At 37.6% G+C, this 20,628-nt stretch overlaps 1 protein-coding gene across 2 annotated transcripts in view; it reads left to right on the plus strand.

Annotated features, from left to right (window-relative positions):
* UBR2 (ubiquitin protein ligase E3 component n-recognin 2) overlaps positions 1-13,858 on the plus strand; it is a 55,261-nt gene extending 41,403 nt beyond the window's left edge. For both annotated transcript variants that reach the window (XM_066178364.1, XM_066178363.1), the window contains exons 32-47: positions 856-1,017; positions 1,354-1,451; positions 1,688-1,760; positions 2,571-2,719; positions 2,808-2,863; positions 3,290-3,386; positions 5,447-5,514; positions 6,000-6,135; positions 6,751-6,841; positions 7,632-7,762; positions 8,410-8,518; positions 8,781-8,837; positions 10,084-10,161; positions 10,442-10,612; positions 11,295-11,396; positions 12,178-13,858. In XM_066178364.1, coding sequence (XP_066034461.1) covers positions 856-1,017; positions 1,354-1,451; positions 1,688-1,760; positions 2,571-2,719; positions 2,808-2,863; positions 3,290-3,386; positions 5,447-5,514; positions 6,000-6,135; positions 6,751-6,841; positions 7,632-7,762; positions 8,410-8,518; positions 8,781-8,837; positions 10,084-10,161; positions 10,442-10,612; positions 11,295-11,396; positions 12,178-12,319 — 1,720 coding nt within the window. In that variant the 3' untranslated portion in view covers positions 12,320-13,858. The remainder of the gene's footprint in view (positions 1-855; positions 1,018-1,353; positions 1,452-1,687; positions 1,761-2,570; positions 2,720-2,807; positions 2,864-3,289; positions 3,387-5,446; positions 5,515-5,999; positions 6,136-6,750; positions 6,842-7,631; positions 7,763-8,409; positions 8,519-8,780; positions 8,838-10,083; positions 10,162-10,441; positions 10,613-11,294; positions 11,397-12,177) is intronic.
* Positions 13,859-20,628: the final 6,770 nt, after the last annotated feature.

Raw genomic sequence — 20,628 nt, forward strand, 5'->3', positions numbered from 1 at the left:
TTCTGCCTTGTGTCTGAAGAGTGTTAGGAGCTCCCAGAGATTCTGTGGCTATTAACACTCACAGGTTTCATTTGTGGTCTTTGATGTCACTGCTCACTGAAGATAGGTTTTTAATCTTCTTGTGTAGCTCGTGTACAGTCCTTTGTGGTTGCCATAATCTCCTGGAAATGCCCTTAGGTGCCTGTATTCAGATCATTTTAGGGTCATCACTGGGCATGCTTTAAACCACATCAGAGGCTTCTGGAATAGCAGCAACATTTAGTAAAGCAGTGAATTCAGTTCTTTTTTCATGGAGGGTTCAGACAGCAGTTTTTTTGGCTGCTGCTGTTTTGGTTGTTGCCTGTAATAGAAAACACCCAAGGATAATGCTCATGGCATCTTCCTAGATAATTTATGTAAAAATGAGTTGGGTTTTTTGGTTTGGTTTGGGTGGGGGTTTTTTTTGCTTGTTGTTGTTGTTGTTGTTTTTGTTTAGTTTTTTGTTTCTTAGTGTTTTTGGGGATGGGGAGTGCTTTGTTTGCTTGTGGTGTTTTGTTTTGTTTGGGTTTTTTTGTTTGTTGATTTGATTTTGGTTTTTTAATGCTTCAACTTTCTCTCTACCTCTTCGCCTTTCTCCTTAAATGTAATGTTCAGACTTAACCATGATTTTAACAGCCTATGAACTTCAGCACCTTAGGGTAGATTATGGCCGCCAAAAGCACTAATGCTTTCTCAGTCACAGGGTAGAGGTTTTTCCTTCTGATAATACTCTTATCTATATTTGGGGAAAGACAAAACTGTGTCCTCCTGAGAATTTTTTAATTTCTATATTCAAGTAATAATAATTTGCCACAAATTTCTTGCACTTTTCTAAAGGTATTTTGATGCAGTCCAAGCAAAAGAGCAACGAAGACAGCAAAGATTACGAGTACACACGAGTTATGATGTAGAAAATGGTGAATTCCTTTGCCCACTTTGTGAATGCTTAAGCAACACTGTAATTCCTCTGCTTCCTCCACCGAGAGTTTTGTTTAACAGGTCAGTTTGGTTTATAAATGTCCTCAATAAATGTGAGAAAACAAGATGCCAAACCAGCTACACCCCTGAAGTCCTTCCTGGATGTTTGTTGTCTTCTGTTTTGATGAACTCATCTGGATTGCCTGCTTATTTTGGTTTATGGATTTTACTTTGTTATTGTGTATTAGGAAAGAATAGGACCTGCAGAAAAAGAGCTGAATGTAGAAAAATGCATAGGCAGCAGAGAACGACCCCATTGAGAAAACAGATGAATGATGTTGGAATGTGTATGAAATACTAATTCTGTCTACAGATTGTTTGTTTTTAACTGGTTGTTTGGGGGATTTTTTTTCACAGGTTAGACTTTTCAGGACAACCAAACCTAACTCAGTGGATCAAAACAATATCCCAGCAAGTAAAAGCCCTGCATTTACTTCGAAATGAAGACTGTGCTAGTAAGTCTGAAGAAATCTGTATATTTGTATGTGAAAATGTTATAATATTCATGGAAGAGACCAAGCACTTCGGTTCTGCCACTATGGAGTCGAGGGATGATGGCATAAGTGGCAAGAACAGCTTGGGATTTCAGTTTCTGGTGATAGAATTTCACATTCTACTTCTGCACCTTTCTATAATGTAGAAATTACATATAGGTGAATAATCAGTGATTTATTACTTTTTGTTTGTACAGGCCATTCTGGTCATTCAGAAAAAATGGATCAACTGCAATTACCTGAAGGATTTAGACCAGATTTCAAGCTGAAGTATGTATTTACATATTAACAAATCATTAAAAATTCATCATAAAATCATGATGTAAAAATAGAACATAATTCCTGTGCCAGATGGTCTTATTAATTAGGGCAAGTATATGAATTTTGCTTTAATTAGAAAAGCCAATATTATGATGATGATGACGACAATGAAGCCCAGCCCAGAAGTTCTACGTAATTCAGTAGAATTTCCAAAGTGAATGTGCTAAGTCGTTGTGCAGAAACATGCTACAGTTATATAAATTACGGCAGAAAGATTAGGTTTGGTACTACTTGTAGCTGGATGAAGGATTCATCATTATAGCCAGCACAACATATAAAACATGCAGGAAGACTATGAAATGGAGAGAATGTTAATATGTAATTTCACCTGTAAAGGTCTATTTGTATTTGGCTCTACACTCTCTTCACTTCAGGAGAAAGTAACAAAACTTGTTACATGGTACACACATTGGTCTGCCAACTGCACACAAAATGCAAGACTCTTACTCCAGCTGATGACAGATTTAACTTTCAGTCACAAGTATTTCTTATAATTTAGCCTTGACTTTGTCTTTGAAGAATAGATATTCTTAACACTAAAGATGAGATTGGTTCCAAACAGATAATCAAAAAGTAATTGGGGATCTGTCACAAAAAAAATGAGGTTACAGAATACCAGATCCAAAGAAGGATATTGGAGTTGTCACTTAAATTTTAAAACTCCAGTTGTTCATCTGTGGGGTGAATGCTTATCATCAGAGGTACTGTGCTGTCAGTGGAGGAAAGAATGAATTAGTAATATTGTTTTCTTTGTTTCAGGAATCCTTATTCTGAGAGCATTAAAGAGATGCTGACAACTTTTGGTACGGCAACTTACAAAGTAGGCTTGAAGGTTCATCCAAATGAGGAAGACCCACGTGTACCTATAATGTGCTGGGGCAGCTGTGCTTACACAATACAGACTATAGGTACTGACCTGCTCATTTGGCTCCTTAATAGGAGATTCTCAGAATTTGGTTAAACTCACAACAGTGAATTTTGGTTTTTTTTCTCCAGAACGAATTTTAGCTGATGAAGATAAGCCATTATTTGGTCATTTACCTTGTCGACAGGTAAGGAACAAGTAGCAATTCCTCTCTGAATTGGTGGAAAAAAGAGGGACTTGTGCTTCATTAGTGAGGAATATCTACATTTTAAATTGTGGTTATTGAATAGTTTTATTTTTTGGACCCTATTGTTTAGTTGATCTGTATCTGATAATTAAACTATGTAAAAATCATATCTAGCAAAACTGTTACGATTTTTTTCCTATAAACATATAAGCTATTAAGGCTGCAGTTTCTCATGGTAACAGTCAAAATAAGAATGCCAAAAGGTATTTGCATAAACATAAGTATCTGTCGTATACTTACACAGTGAAACTGCCCCCATAAACTGCAGTTGAGAGGCCTGAAAAAAATACTGTTAAGTCAAAAGACCTTTTTATGCTGAGGAGCTTCATTAACTGTGGCAGTGTCTCTTTTTCTTTGTTTTGACAGGATGACTGCCTTACATCGCTAACGAGATTTGCAGCATCTCACTGGACAGTTTCATCTCTTTCAGCAGTACAGGGTCACTTTTGTACTCTATTAGCATGTAAGTTTGCACCTTATGCTGGTTTTTTTTGTGAAGATACACATGAGTTCTTTCAGAGTGACTCTTAGTATTGATTAGAAGATGATTATTTTATGTAGTAGTTTTAAGTAATAAACCAAGAGCTGCTATTTCCGTCTATATGTGTGAAAGACATTTCTTTTGGACTGCAGCTCCAAAAGAAGCATGGATATTTTGCTGTGAAGGAGTTCTGTTGATTCTTCATTAGAGAAAGATACCTACGGCAAAGGAGAAGGAAATGTGGTCCTTCACAAAAATAATCCACTGGAGCTTTAAAGATTTAGAAATTAAGATTAATGTAGTGTGGAAGGGATATTTGCAGAAGTCTGTAATATATCTGCAAATTTCTCTCTCTGCACAAAGTAGGATCTCTGATAAGACAGGACTTACTATGTAATGTCATATGTTAATTGAGAATTTTAATGAGAACAGCCAAAATGTTCCAAGCTTGAAGCATTAGTAGATACAGATGAAAAGTCTGAAGTTCAGCCTAAGGAAGTAATTGCCCATGAGAGGACTGTTCTGAAAGGGTATTATAAAATGGGATAACTTTAATATCTCCAGTCAATAGAGCAGAGAAACTTTTAAAATGCATCGAAATACTGAAATTACAAGTAGATGGATACCAGGTACTTCAGCAAACAGTTGGCAGCTTTATGGGGAAAAACTTAATTGGCATTAGTTTGTAGCACTAATGGTTGAGCTGTTTTCTATGTGAAGCAGAAGAGAAAATGCTGCTGGCTGTATGACTGGAACTTTGCAATACCTGTTGTTCTGAGTGTTTGGGGTTTTCTTGAAAACTTGAATCTGTTTCTTCAAAGCTCTCCTTCCTTCCGACTGACAGAAGCAACTGTACTGCTTTTATTTTCATGAAGTAAAAGTTTCTGCTATTTTATTTTTTCAGGCTAGGAATAGTAAAAATTATGAGCCGTTGATCTGTCTATATTCTATAAACAATACATAAAGATGACTTACGGAAAGTAAGTTCAGTTTTGGAAGTCACTTGCTCTGGTCATATTTTTGATACAGACATTTTTCACACTTTTGGGTTGAGTTCTGTGGCTATATGCTGACAAAAAGGAAAAGCATTTGAAATCTGAGTCGTGGTGAAATGTTTGCTAATAGAAATAGCTTCCAAATGCCACATGTTTTAAGCTCTCAATTATTTTGGCCAGCAAGGCAACAGTCTTCAACTGAAGTATTTTTAAATTGCCATGATCAGACTATTTTTTAAGGTAGTAGAATTTTTAAACTTGGCAGCTTAATACATATAGCTACATTGTAAAATATACCCAGAGCTGCAGCTTTATTACAGATCAGATTTTACTGCTTGGATTAAAGAAGTAAGCAACTGTTTCTTGATTGTTACTTAAAATATCTTGTAACATTTTTCAAAACATTGAATTTGTGTTTGCTTTTTGATGAAGGTGCTTGGAATTCATTAGGTATGTGAATTTCTGTTGTCAGCTGGAGTGCTTTGCTTAATACTTTGTGGCTACTGTAAATACTACAGAGAGGGAGAGACCAACACCTGGCTCTACCTTAATTAGAGATAAAGTGATGAATTCAAGAGACTGTAGCAATGCATTTTTGAGTCAGTAAGGCAAATTAATTATGTAAGGCACATTCGGGCAGTCTTGTGAATTTAAGCAAATTGCAGAAGTTTTATTTGAGCAGCTGTCCAAGAGACAATGCTCAGTGTTCCTATTTAGTCACTATCATTTGACCTTATTTCTGTCAGAGCTTGAGATACTGTCTCATTTTGTCTCCTCCTGGAAACCCAGGCAATGAAAGAAAGTCACCATGGGAGTCAAAATGGCTACCTGGGTTTGTTTTGTTTTAATGCAATAAAGTTGGCAATACTGTTTTCCAATAATGCTGAACAGGTCTTGAATTGATTCTGGCCTAAACAGATACGTTTGTATTTTAAGTTCTTTAAGCGTGTAAATGAAGGAGATGGCTCTCATTTTTAACTGAAGTACACTAAAATATTTTCATGAATAAATGTTCAACTAGTATTTTTTTCTCTCCAAAACACTTAGCACTGGTGCCTAATGAAAAAAATGGGAATCTTCCGTGCATACTTGATATTGACATGTTTCATTTATTGGTAAGTATTTCTTAATATGTATTAATAATGTTTTGATCCAGTAGGCACTATGTAAAAACTACTGAAAACTTTCTCTTTACTCTAGGTTAGGAGCCTTTCAAAATGTTCAGGTTTCAGTATTTTTTCACTACTTAATAGATTTTGAAGGCTTTTTAAATTTAATAAAAGTATTTAATAAAAGTATTATTTTTATAAATTAAAAGGGGGTAAGCTGAAACAGAATGCATACTCTTTGTCAGTTAGCAAAACCCAAAATACATGAAAACAAACCACCCCCAAGAAAACAACAAACCCAAAAACCCAAACAGACTCAAAACTCTCCTGATGGATAATTGTTGTTCTCTTAAATAATGTCTGTATAATTAGCTACAAAATTAGCCTTATGTAGTATGCTGCCTTTAAGGGGCGTAGTTGCAGCATGAGCAGAGAAAAGGGAAGATTCAAAAGGAAAAGGAATGTACCAACTTTCTTGTTTTCTTTCACAGGTAAGCTTGGTGCTCTCTTTCCCTGCCATACATTGTCAGGATTTTTCAGGGGTTAGTCTTGGCACTGGAGATCTTCACCTGTTTCATCTTGTCACTATGGCACACATAATACAAATTTTACTTACCTCATCAACAGGTAATGACACTTTGTCTCAACTTATTTAAAAGATTCCTCCGTCTTTACTTAGGAAAAAGCTGTGGTGCTGCTGGTTAAATGTGTGCAGTTTACAGTTACAAAATAGAATTGTTTGTGCTGTCTTTGAGCCCACTAGAGAGTATTGATAAATTGTACTCATCAAAGTTCAGTTACGTTGTCATTATTGCTCTGCTCCAGGAGTTTCTTGGAGCATAGCTAGCAATGAATCCTGGCTTTCCAGCTACTGTAGCAGTGCCTGGGAGCATTTATTGCAGGCTTGGCTTAGGCATTGCATGATGAATGAGTTGCAGATAGGAAAGTAAGGTATCAATGTATCTCCTGGCAAGAGGAGCTGGATTTGCCAAAAGCAATGCACTCCAAGCAAGTATGTCAAGAAACCCAACCAGCTGAACAACTAAACCAGCACCTCACTGGGGCTGACAGTAGCACAAACCTAGCACATAACATGAGCAGCAGAAGACGGCAGTCCAGTACATCATATTCTGTCCCACTTCACTTAGTTTGGGTGTTTTTATCAGAACTTGAAAAAATGCATTCTTGTTGTGTAAACATGAACATATGAAATAATTTGTTAATTATTTATTTCGTCTTCAGAAGAGAATGGCATGGACCAAGAAAACACTAACAGTGAAGAGGAAGTAGCTGTGCTTACACTGTATAAATTTCTTTGCCAGTGTACAGGAAGGTAAAACCATGAGCTTTTGACAAAATTTTATGCTATTTTTCTCTCTTCTGAACTGAACATTAACTACTGACTGAATTCTGTATATTAGTGCTGTCAAAGATGACACTTTAAACTTAGGAACTCTTACATCTTGTTTCTTATTCAGCACTTCTAGATTCACTTTAGTAACTATTCCTGTAAATTCATCTGTGATCAGGAGGATACCTGTTCATGAAGATTGTGCTTGGAAACAATTTTTTTAGTCAGTTTGCAGAATCTGGAATTGACAGTGTCTGAGTACAGAGAACTTGTTAGGATGGGAATGGCTTTGAATGGAAAGAAAGAAGGTTTTAGGTGAAATTAAGTGTTAGGAAGAAGTTGTTTCCTGTGAGCATGGTGGGGCACTGCAATAGGCTGCCCACAGAAGCTGTGGATTCCCCATCCCTGGCAGTGTTCAAGGCCAGGCTGGATGGGCCTCAGAGCAACCTGATCTAGCAGAAGGTGTCCCTGCCCATGGCAGGGGGATTGGAATGAGATGGTCTGTAAGGTCCCTTCCAACCCAAACCACTCTGTGGTCTGAAATGTTTGTGCAGAATTCTCTTTAAATTACTGTCCCAGTTGGTTACATTTTTATCAATCTCTGGTTTGTTGTTTTTCTTTGAGTTTGCTTTGAAATAAACACTTTGCATAGTGATTGTTTCAGCTGAAATCAGTAATTTAATATGCAGTGGGACTGAAAACTTACTAAATACAGCTCTCAAAGTGAAATGATTAAATAAAATCAAACTTTTATTTCTTTTATTCTCTTAAGTGCCTTGAAAGAAATTTCCTCAGGCTGGCACCTGTGGAGGAATCTAAAAGCTGGAATCATGCCTTTCCTGAGATGTTCTGCTTTGTTTTTTCATTACTTAAATGGAGTCCCAGCACCCTCAGAAATTCAAGGTATTGTCTGCTTTGTATTAAATCGGTTCTCAAGATGTTAACATTAGTGGTCAGAATAAATTACATTTAAACTCTCGTCTGAAGAAGCTGATTGAATGGATGTGAGCTTCTTACCAGTGCAGCATCATATCAGCATAATGAAAATGCCTAAAGAAATTGTTTTTAAAATGTATTTTTAATATAGAGGTAAATGCCATTCTGGATTGTTTAAAACAGAAAATGATTCCCTTCTGTTAATAAGGTTCTGTTACAAAGCTCCTATGGATTGCTATTTTCAAATGAGACCTGCTTTTACTTGCATTGATATCATTCAATCAGCATCTGCTAATGATTGATATTAGGCAGGATGGAGCTTTGAGCAACCTGGTCTAGTGGGAAGTGTCCCTGCCCATGGCAGGCCGGTTGGAATTAGATTGTCTTTAAGGTGCCCTCCAATCCAAACTATTTTATGATATCTCTGTAAATTCACTATGTTATGTTATGTTATGTTATGTTATGTTATGTTATGTTATGTTATGTTATGTTATGTTATGTTAGTAACATTCTTTACATATGGTATATGTAGGGATATAATGTATATCTGAAGGTGGTCATAATAAACATTTTAAATATGAAGTTCTGAGAATTATACCTTTTTTGTTTTTCAGTAAACGGAGCAAACCAATTTGAACACTTATGTAGCTATCTCTCCTTGCCAAACAACCTCACTTGCCTTTTTCAAGAAAACAGTGAGATTCTGAACATGTTAATAGAAAGGTAAGTTGTGGTTTTGTGCTTAGTTTTAATTTAATAGAGAATCCTGCACAAGATAGTAGTGTGAGTGTTCTCCCAGGAATACCTATGGAAGTGAATTGTAGATTTTGAGAAGTGTTTATGAAAGAAGTGTTTTGAAAAAAACCATTTTGGCTGTAGTGGTGTTTTAATAGATATATTGTGGATTTTTTGCTTATTTGTTTTTCTATCATCTATTGAAGTTAAAAGCCAAGTTTGTTTTTGTTTTGTTTTGTTTTTGTTGTAGTTGGTGCAGTAACAATGAAGTAAAAAGATACCTGGAAGGCAAGAGACATGCTATCAGGTAAACATAAAGAGATTTTAAGCAGAGACATGGGGAAAAACTTTAATGTTGCAGCTTTCTCCAAATATTTTTTCTAATGGGTGTTTATAATAGCTTAAAATCTGTTCTGCTTTATTTAATAATAAAGATATTTTAAGAATCCAAATCCTTCAGTAAAGCCAACACCAAGTCGGTTGCTGAAAAGAAAATCAGCTTTTAATACATTTGTTCTTGCTGCACAATTACTTTGAATTCAGAATGCATTTGATACTTAGTGGGTGTAGAAAGGCATTTAGAGTGTTGTTCTTTCTGAAGGCTGGGTAAAAATAGCGGTTAACAATTATCCTAACAATTAGAAATGAATGTGAAGTTCACAGTGCTGGCATTAAAAACATATCCCTGCTTTTTAATCTACAGTGCTAAATATATAAAGTCAATTTTTTAACATTGTGCATAGAGTAAGGCTGTGACAAAAATAAAAATTAATCACTTCATCTGTGAAACACCAGACCATTAACAGAATTTCTTACACAGTAAGAGTATTCTGGTAGTGTAATAGATTTCTTGCTACATGTGATTGTTGGGATTTTTCCATGTGTTCCTTTTGCTGATTCTTATCTGCTCTTCCCAAGCTCATGTCCAACTTGGCATTGATGACTTCTTTTTTCTCTCAGCATGTTCTTGTACATTGCTTCTGTTACAAACCTCTTTTTGCATTTCACAGTCTAATTTGTATTATTCCTAGAATTGAAGATCATTAGAATTTTGTGTATAGTATCTGTTACTTTTAAATTTATTTCAAATATATTTGATACGAAATAGGTCCTTTTCATGGCATGCATATTTCATTCTCTTCAGGATACAAGTTCCCTAAACTTGAAAGTCAGACTATTTTCCGTGTAATATTAGTGACAAAAAAACCCAAACAAACTTACACAGGAGAGAAAATATATTTCTTTAAATCTGTTCTGACCTCATAATTGGTTTGCTAAAAGCATACAAATGACATGTATTTTCCACCTCTGCATTTCCTCAAATTCATAAAAAATAAGACAAAGTAAAGAGAGGTGGTTTATTTGAGAGATTTGTGTGTTCATCTTTTTATGTGCTACCATTTTACTCGAAGAATGGCAGAAAAGAGGGAAACTTTAAAAAATTAATTACTCACAGATGCTGTTTAGATGAGTCAGGAAAACATGAATGAGTTGGAAGTTGCTTGTGTATTATTCATTGAAATGTGAGTGCTGATTTGATTGCTTTATTCCAGCTATGCAAGAGAATCCAACAAATTAATCGACCTTCCGGACGACTACAGCTGCCTCATTAACCAAGCATCCAATTTCTCGTAAGTTGTGTGCAATTACAGTGAGCCCCCCAAAGTCTGCTGCTGCTGCTCCTTTTATCACCTGGGAAACCTGTAACCTGAAAGTCTCACGGAGTTGTGTATGGAATCATAAAGGGCACGTAGCGTTTATCAGCCAAACTGCCCTGTATTTCAGTGAAACAGTGAAATAGAAATTTCAGCTGTTAACTGTATAAATGTTCAATAGTACTTCTGAATCTTTTTACTATCTAGAGTTTACACATACAGTGGATTTATTTTTCTTTTTTTTTTCTAACAAAAGGTGTCCGAAATCAGATGGTGACAAAAGCAGAGCCCCAACATTGTGCCTTGTGTGTGGGACCATGCTGTGTTCTCAGAGTTACTGCTGTCAGACTGAACTTGAAGGGGAAGATGTTGGAGCCTGTACTGCACATACATACACTTGTGGTTCTGGAGTCGGCATATTCCTTAGGTAAGGAGCTGAACACCTCTCCTTGCTGGGTTAGATGGTGTGTATAGTCATTAAATTAATAGCTTTATATATGTGATTGCAAGGGTAGTTTGTATAGGCAGTATTTTGTTAACAACAGGGTTGTCTAAGAACTAAAGTGTATTCATCTTCCTATGCTTTGGTGTAAGGTTCAGAGGTTGCTCCTTTGAATATAAAATTTCAAAGAAAATTCAAATTTCATTTTCAAGGGAATTTGTTTTGCTTTTGCATTTATTTCTACTCAAGTATTACAAAATTATGAAGGTAAATACTTTGATTTTGTTGCTGCTGTTGCTGGTGAAAACATAGAAATTCATTTTAGTTGTCTTCCTGCATACAGGGGAGTGTTAGATAATGTCTATTTTCACTTCAGCAAAGATTAGCGAGAAGCAAAATGGTTTTATTTTCTTGTGGTTCTGTTGAGTATTTTATACAGACTGCAGATAATAAGACATGAAATTACATTATTTTTAACTGCTACTGAGGAGTTAACAGGAAAAGAATGAGAGATGTAGTTAAAAAAAAGTGCCTTTAAAAATCTGCAGACGTGGAGATTATACAGAATGAAAGTGGGTAAGAGCTGGAAAAGCAGTGTCTGTGAAAGTATGAGAAACTATTCACCTAAAAATCAATACCTAAAAATCTTCTTCTTGTTTCTCTCCAGAGTACGAGAATGTCAGGTGCTATTTTTAGCTGGGAAAACAAAGGGCTGCTTTTATCCTCCTCCTTACCTTGATGACTACGGAGAGACAGACCAGGGACTCAGGTAAATATTTTAGAAACTATGTCTTTTCAAGACAGGAATTACATCTATAATTACGAAAAATAACTTTTTATGTTACCTTTTTATTTTAATGATATAGGTAACATTATATTTTGACATTGCTGCTGCATCTAGTATCTTCAGATGTTTTAATGTTAATATGTGGGTTTAGGTCAAAAATATTTCATGGATGATCTTCCCCAGGTTAAAAACAGTTGTCTTGAAAACTGCTAAAAGTTAAATCTTTTTGGCATCTGTGAAGTTGACTAGAAACTAAGGCTGAAAATTTCATTTGTATCTAGTGCATTTGTTTTTATAACCTGTGTTAGTTTAATGCCAGGTGGAAATATTATGATATTATTTAATTTTATGAGGTAGTTCTTTGTCCTAACTCCTATCTCTGCTTCCTATGCAAGGATAATTTAGGGACTTGATATTGTTAATGTTTGCTATTTCTGAAACGGGCCAAAAGCAGAGAATATGAGCTGGTTCAGCCTGGAAAGTTTGCTAAAAACCTGCATGTGGAGTTCTGGGGGCTCGATTTGAGGTTACCAGAGGCTAGAGGGAACTGTTGAGCTGTAAGGAAGGGGCACCAGACAAGGTAGCTCTGCAGGTTACTCATCCAAATACCTGTTGATTGGCTCTGATAACAGAATAATGTGAAAGGGTTATCTAAATACTGTAGTATTTTATGGGGTTATCTAGTTCTTAGTATGTCACACCTGAGTGTTTGTGCTTAGTTGCAGTGTTTTATCATTCCTGATAAGTGTTATCTCCTTTTCAGACGTGGGAATCCCTTACATCTGTGCAAAGAGCGATTTAAAAAGATTCAAAAACTCTGGCAGCAGCACAGTATTACAGAGGAAATTGGACATGCACAAGAAGCAAATCAAACTCTAGTTGGCATTGATTGGCAGCATTTATAATGATTATCTGCTGAAGACTGGAACTTTATTAAAGATTTTTGTAATTCAGTAAGCTTTTCAAAGGAGGGATGAGGAAAAAAGTCCAAGGAAAAAAACCCCAACAAATTGAGTCCTGTTATTTAATCTTTGTTTTACAATGTATTTCATAAAATACCAGTTAACATAAATCAAGTAAACTTCTTTCTATGTAAGCAAGTTTTATTAGTCCTATAATTTGCACTGTGCTTCCTTCACAGAAATGTCTTGGGTTATAAACCTGGGCAAATGAACTTAAGTTTCTGATAAAAAAAAAGAATGACTCTTTTTGGAAGTCTGACTATGATTTTTCATATGAACTGAAGAGAAAAAGACTGCTGAAACACAAACTAGATAGAGCACAATTCTGATTGTGTTTTGCCCCTTGCTAGGAATCTGAGCCGGTTTATTTATTACTCTGCATTTTAATACTTAGGCTGTGTGTACATGCAATGGAATGAAGTAAAAGGAAGCAAATAATGTAGCAAATGGATGTTTCTGTCTGCATCAGTGGATAATTCACTCTTTCACTTGGTGTATCTTGAAAGGATTTTGTCATTTGTACTCTTGCAGCTTTTTTGCTTCCAGTTGTTTGTTTTGTTTTTTTTAACTAAAAAAACCTAACACTAGCTTTACAAGTAAAATAATTTAATTTAAAGCTTTTTCCAGAGCATTGCACTCCTTAGAATTATGTAGTTTTTAATTTGAATTTAGCTGGGAAACCCTTTTACTTTCAATTACGTGATGGATTATTGGTATGCAAGGATTGACATTGTGCTTCAGGAGTTATTTTAAGATAACAATAATGTGTAAAAGTCATGAAAGCTAATTTTATGTTAATTTTCAGAAGCACAGAAGATACTTTCTTCATTTTTGTTAACAGTCAACTTTTAAGGTGCAAATCCCATCTTCTTTTTGTTGCAGATAAACTGAGTGGTTTCCTCTGGCTTTGAAGGGCCACAATCACACTGCCCACATTTTTGATTTTTGATTTTTTTTTCTTGTTTCCCATCAAGTATATTTACTTTTTGGCTTGATTTAAAGCTCTGTAAAGATGTTTGCATATAGTATATTTTATAAATATATTCTATAACTGCGCAGATTTGCACTTGATATGAGGGTGCCTGAAGGCAGTGAGTTTTCTAGTTGTATGTAATTAGACCTCCAAGGTGTCTCTAAAAATCACATTATGCTTACTGATTTAAAATAAAATCCATTACCTTTCCCTCTCCTATCTTCTGACAAATTAGTAAAATCTTAATTTACATAGTTCTGTTTCCTTAATAGTCTGTGGTTCTTTTAGTTAAGTCTTAATTTCTGACTACGTCTCAGCCCAGATAAACAATTCCCTTCACTGTCTGCCAGGTCTTCAGTTACACTTGGTCTGACTGAATTGTTCCTATTTTTACAGATTTAATGCTTCAGATAAATTTTGTATATTCATGGTGTACAGGACAATTTTTCAAACATTCAGTAACAGTATTGAGTGAAGATGTGAAGTATCAAATAAAGAAACTTGGCCAATGTGGATTTCCTTTTCTTAACATCACTACAGACTACTTTTGTCTCTATTACCTGTCATAGATTGGATCATTTATATATTGCTTTCACTTTTTACAAAGAGACACGGAGAATTTGCAGGGGAAAATGACATTTAATGCTTTATCTCTGCCCGTCCCTACTTAAGGTGGTTGACATACCAACGATTTTCTGTGCATGGTACTTAGAAATCCCACTTTTTTGGTGATGTGACTCTTCCTTTGCTTTTTAAGCTATGTGCCACAGTTTCAAATAGTGTGTAACTGCATTAAAAACTCTTTTCCTGTAATCATAATATTAAAAACATAATCGATGATTCTGACAGATTTCTCTGTGCAAACCAAAATATTGACAGCAAGAAGGATGTTTTGTTTTGCCTCTGGGATCAGAGTCAGAGACTGCAGCCACAAATGGTTGCAAAGTACACGATTTATCTTTTTTTTTTTTGGTCATTCTTTACTCAAGACTTCTATTTTCTGATTTGTTTTGCATGTGTTTATATTAATGTAGAAATATTTATATATAACATTGTTTCAGTATCAGGGAAATAATATCTGTAATAAATTGGCTATAAATTTAATATTTATGGGTTATGTGTACAATCTAGAATGTATTATGTGTTTGAAGGGAGGAAAAAAAAAAACAACAAACCCCACAAATATTCCCAAGTACTAAGCCATCATAACAAAATACAAAACAAAACTGAAAGCATCAAGTATGAGCTTTTCATGTCAACTATTCAATAAGTACCTTTTAAATGTTGTTTTTAGAATTTTGCTGAGCTTGTTCCTTCAAGTGTGCCCCTTGTTAATCACAAGCTGACAGAAATACCTGGATGTGCAACATCTGCAATTCCCTGGCCATAAATGTAAGATGATTATATTATTAGTGTCACTTGCTTCAGTCAGCTAAACCTTTCTTGACCTCTACCAAAAAGTCTAATCATCTTTTTAAAGGATTGTAAGTTACATTTTATAAAGGGATAAGGGTTGATGTTCACATCAGTAGCGTTATTTACTCTGTTCATACTAGAAGATAACACTTTTTACTCCCCCCAGTCTGTCACAGGAGGCTCATTTTTACTCTGCTGAAAGTCTATAACCAGGATAACAAACTCCTGATGCCTTCTGACTTGTGCCGAGAGCCAGTGCTGTCACAGCTCTCTAACCACTTCATGTGATGTTACAGGGAATTTGGCTGAGATGAAGTGCTCGTGGATTCTCAAGGCTATTTACATTTTCAGCTCTCCTCTGGTTCTCTACAGCTTCTCCCATGTCCCTCAACATTAGTCTTCAATCCTGATCACTAAACAAGTAAATTTCATGCCTTCCCACTTTATTAGCATGGGGAACAACCTGGACTTCAAGGGTTCAATGTGTTTCTGCACTATACAGTTCACTCCTTTTCCTAGCATAGTGGACATGGAGTGAGCAGCTGCACAGACCCTTTTTTGTCCTTTCTCATTCGATGTGAACCCCTGCCAGCTCTCATGCTCGAGCCCTAGCATCTCACTTTAAGTGCATTTTATTTTATGTTAAATGGCAGTGTTTTGTTTAGAAGCTCTGTCACTATGAATATTTCCTCTGTGGTCTCAGTGTGTAGAGGAGAAGCTGGATGCTCAACCCACCTTCAGCATTAATTCCCAGCTGCTTTCCTTTCTGGAAGATTAAAATGTATGAGGGGAGTTCCATCTCAGATCTCTTCACAGTAGCATCATGTCATGATCAACTGAATTTTCAATCAGCCTCCCTTCTGCCCTGGACTCTCCTCTGGTCCTTTCCAGGAATTGCCTCCAGCAGGAAGTGGTGACCCTCTATTTCCATTCTGCTGTTGAGATTATTGATTACAGAAGTCAAATATGACAGTTCTAAACAGTTTGGGCTTGAATATCAGCCCCTGGGGAATTCATCTTGTAACTGGTTTGCTTCCAACTGTTCACTGCCACCCTCTGAGCCTGAAAATCCAGCCAAGATTCTGTCCACCTTGCAGTCTGCCTAGTTTACATCTCCCCAAATTGGTTATGAGGATGTCAGAAATCATATTGAAAGTTCTTCTAAAGTAAGACATCTGCTGTTCAGAGAAAGTGTTTTACAGCAGCAAAATGTATAAAAACAGACACTTCTGGTAATAGCAGGAGATAGTAGGCTCATCTTTATGGGGTTCTGTGGGTCTTGGGATCTGACTATTTTTGTGTTTGAATCAGCTTAGCTTTTGTTGACCAAGTCCTGCATCACAGTGGCAATGGAATGGTGCTTTTCATATCTTAACTGGCATTAAAGGAACTTTCATAGGGAGGCATCTCCTTCTCTACCATTAGCTGTTCAGTTCCTCAGCTCTGTGATTGTCCCAGAGTTCTTGATGCTGTGTGGAGAAGCATCAGACTCCATTGGTGCAACACTGAATTCAGTTATCCAGGCTTGCCTTCTGCAGGACTGCTTCCAGGTGCTGAAGGAGTGGTGCAAGGCAGGGAGCCTGCCAGCCACCTCTGTGCATGCACAGCTAACACGTTGCAGTTCGACTCTGCTTTCTCTGGGTAACTGGTTCAAGCTGTATGGGATGGCTTCTACATCTCCTCAGGGACAGGCACACACAAAGGTTGCTTAGCAGCCATGGGAAGTCTTACAGTCAAGTTGTCTTTAGGGAAACGTCTCTCTTACCATGAATCCTTTTTGGTTTGTTTTTTTCCTCTTGGGATTTGAATGTTGAGGAATTTAGAGTAGAGTTGGTGTTTCTTTTTGGGCTGTGTTCATGCAAATGCAGGAATAATCTCTCAGGAAGAACTTTGTAAATAAGCATTGCTGAAACAGAAGCTGTCCATCTGCTAGTGACTGATGGAAGCCACGTGGATAGCACACTTTCATCTCCAGTTGCTGATAACTTCAAGTTATGAGTGAGTTTTACCCTGTGGGAGTGTCATTCGTTGGTTTGGAGAATTGGCAATGACTGATGGAAGGGCATCACTGTAAGCCTGGAATAACTACGTAAAGTTCCCTGCTTGGCTGCTGGGACTGCAGGGAGAGCACACACCACAGGCAGCTTTAGAGCTTGGAGTCATGGCCAGGAGGAGCTGGAACCTCCCTGCCTCTCCTTGCTGCCAGCCAACAGTGCCCATGGAGTCTGGGGATTCTGCTGTTGTGGAAGTTTAAACTGTTGGGGCAGGGATAGGGAAGAACTTGGGGATCCCAGCCTTGGCTGAAGCTCTCCATCTGTCAGTGCTTTCCCTCAGAACAAGTTCTGGAAATTCATCCACTGGAAAACTCCTCAGAGGCCTGATTAAAAGTCTCACAGAGCTGTGCTTTTCAGACAGTTAAGCAGCTTTCCCCAGTAAGGGGAAGAAGGGATTTCATTATCCATTTTATTCCAAGGCTAAGGGGCAGGAAAAATAATGATTCCTGGTTCTGTTCTGGGAGAATCAGCTCTCTAATGGCTAATTCAGGTGTGACTTTTAAGCAACTGCATTGAGCTAGTTTTGTTGATAATACTATTTGTCACCTTATAATAGTCAATGTGTATTAGTTAAATATGTTAGAGGGTGATAGAGGAATATAAGCTGCAGTAAAATAGTTCAGGTTTTTACAAAGCAGAGCCCTGTGATTCCCACAATTTAGGCTTGCCTTATGCCCCTCTGCTCATGTCGGGAGTGTCTTGATGTCTGCTCAGTGCCCCTTATCACTGGTCCTGAGAAGTAGCTGAGTATTTATGATGTATTTATTTATGAAAACTCAGTACTAAAACATCCTCACACTTCAGCTTGAGACCCTGCAGAAGGGCATGGTGATTTTGTCCTATTGAAGTTCACTGTGGCCACCCACACACATCCACACACACCAAGGTGTGTGTGTGTTTCCAAGCAGTCTGGCCAGGATTAGGTGCTACAGAGGACAGGAGCAATGGCTTTTGGAAATGCCTTTTATATTCTTTGGGATTCAGTAGGACCTGTGGGTCTGTGTTTTGCCTCAGTGTCCTTCACCCATCCTAAATCTTAAGTAAGGCTGTTGTCTTTTCCTGTTTCGGGTGCTTTGGCTGGTACATAATAAGGTGAAGAGGAAAGGCACACACCACACATGCTCCCTCTTGTTGCCAAAGCACAGGTCTGCTGCTGAGAAGGCAACCGTACCACGGCCATTTGGAGCTCTGGCTTCCTGGGCTGGGTGGAAACAACACATTTCTCAGCATCTTCCCACTTTACTGCTGTCAGTCACATCCCCTGTTATCCATATATGCTTCTCTTTAAAGGCTTGCTCAATTATTTCTTCTGCTGTTTCATACATGTACGTTTCTATTCATACTTCATTTGTGGCAGTTTTAACATTTCTTCTACAAATCTTTGTTCCACAGATAAAAACTGCTTTGCATATTTTTATCTTGAGTCTTTTGCATATTCATCCTTTTTTTTTTTCCCTGCTCTTCTGCCACCTTTCCCCCTCTCCTGGCATGCAAACATTAGATGCCCAAATCTTACATCTTTGATGGAGAGATTTGTCAAACACTCCTCTCTTGGAGGAAAAAAGAAGAGGGAGAGTATGAGGAGTTTCGCAGTGCGCCAGGTGTAGGAGCTACGAAATGGCAAGTACTGATCTTCGTCTCCATGACAGCAATGATTAAATGTTACTTTTTCATCAGTTTGTGAATATATATTTTCACAGTCTCTTTTCAGACAGCGTGAGCTCGGAGGTGGTAAGTTTTCCAGCTTGTCCTTTGCGTGGGATCCTGGAAGGAAAGCCAGACTGGGTAGAGAGCCCCGGGCAGGGTGGGACAGCTGAGCTCAGGTTAGGGATGGTGTCTGTGCAGACCACTGCAGATTATTTTAGTGGCTGATAAAGCCAAAGTGTTGATTTGAAATCAACCATGTATTTGAGGAACAACGTGTGAAACGTATTTCTGTACTTGCAGTACTCTTAAGTGTGGAGGATGGTAAAGTGTGTTAATGAATAGGAGAGAAGATTATATAAAAATAACGAGGGCGAGGGGATCAGCAATGTGTTCGCTGATGTAATTCACTGGTATCCTCTACCTAGAGATGCCTGCTTTAGAAGGGTGCTGTTGGCTCCCGTAAAGACAGCTCCAAGAAGCCTGTGTTTTCTTGCAGTGATTGTATCAGAGTCTTGGAATGAATGTGCAATTTAGCAGAAAATACACTAGAAGAAGAAGAAAAAAATTGCAGTAATTGCTAAGCATCTACTTAATGCTGTTGAACTAGTCAGGCATCTCATCTGACCTTCCAGGTCAGGTTTTGTTAATTCAAGGTGCTCTAATAGCTTAAAGCTTGGAGCATGGCATGAACTCTGAAACAAAGAACTTTGTGGGTTTGGTGGGTTTTTTTTCTTCTGTGTACTACTTTGTAATGCAGACTTTAAACTCCACTCTGTCAGCTTGAACAGGATGGAGCTGAAAACAAGGAATTTTGAGTTGTTTTTTTTCTAATGGAGTAGTAAATGTTCTGCACTAGCAACATGTGTGTCACTTGGAGCATGCAGAAGTGCAGAGTGTTCATCTGGGAGGTTGGGGCTGTTTCTAATGACAACATGTGTGAGACAAACATTTCTGTGTGGGCAGCATTTCAAATCTGTGGAAGAGCAGTTATCCAGGTGTTGAAAGGTGCCACATCCATTTAGGACAGCAAACCCAAGACCCAGTGTGGTTGCTTCATTGCCCTGGGTGCTCAGGATGGAATGCCCTGCTCCAGGCACGGCTGCTGAGTTCCACGTGGTTTCCAGAGCTGCAGCAGCAGTGGTTGTGGTGAGATGAGATTGGGATTGAATCCTGCTCTCAGAGATTTGGGATCCACTTGTAAGTTTTCACCAGTGACAGAGACCTGGCTGTGAAGTATCTGAGGAGGGTATGTGGCAGTGGGAATGTCTACCTGTGTCAGCAGTGCTCCTGGTCGAGTGCCACCTTGCAAAGAGGGAGGGGACAGAAAGTTGTTTTCTCCCACTGGAGTCAGGGATATGGTGTGGTAGAAATTATTTGAAATCTAAACATACCACTGCAAGTTTCTCCCTGAATAAAATGCTTCCTGAAATGCATTTGATCCATTTTTAGTATTACCTAATCCCCGAAACAATCTAAAATACTCTAAAATAATAATAATAAAAAAACAACTTAGAAAAATAGAGAATAAATTTGAATTTTAAGTCCTAATTACATTTAACATTCTGGGGTGAAAACAAGAAATGCTGTCAGAATTTACTTAAAATATGCCAACAGCAACATTACAGAATCAATTTTACTTATGCTCCTGATTAACTTATGTAATTAATGAAAGATTCATTCATACAAAGTTATGAATTCACCTTGTCCTTGTCAGTATGTTTTTGCCATTTTTAACCTTAGCCTGTTATTTCTGCTGGAGAAAACACATGTGTAAATGGGAAAACTCAAACCCATCTGGAAAAGTGTTTGTCTAAGACAGAGCTGTGCCACCCCCTGGAACGGTTATCTGGGCAGCTGGGAAGGCAGGAGGTGATTTGCAAGAGGAAAACTTTGTGTTTGGGGACTGTGTGTGCCCTGGAACTGATGAACACAACCAGAGTCTCCTTCCAGCTTGGGTATCCTGACATTGCTGCCTGGCTGGAGCAAGGGCTCTGTGTGTCTGTCTCCAGCTGGGAAGGACAGAATTTCTTTGGTGTTGCTGTTAAATTCTGTATCATCACAGACTTCAAAGTGACTTCCGTAGGTTTTTTTTCTTTCAAGAACTAAACATTTTCATCCTATTACCAAGGGAGTCAGTGTGGGGAATTGTGTGCCTGAGATTT

This window comes from Chamaea fasciata, unplaced genomic scaffold, assembly GCF_029207755.1.
Source record: "Chamaea fasciata isolate MVZ Bird 193981 ecotype frontalis unplaced genomic scaffold, bChaFas1.0.hap1 SCAF_3, whole genome shotgun sequence".
In the NCBI taxonomy this organism is placed as follows: domain Eukaryota; kingdom Metazoa; phylum Chordata; class Aves; order Passeriformes; family Sylviidae; genus Chamaea; species Chamaea fasciata.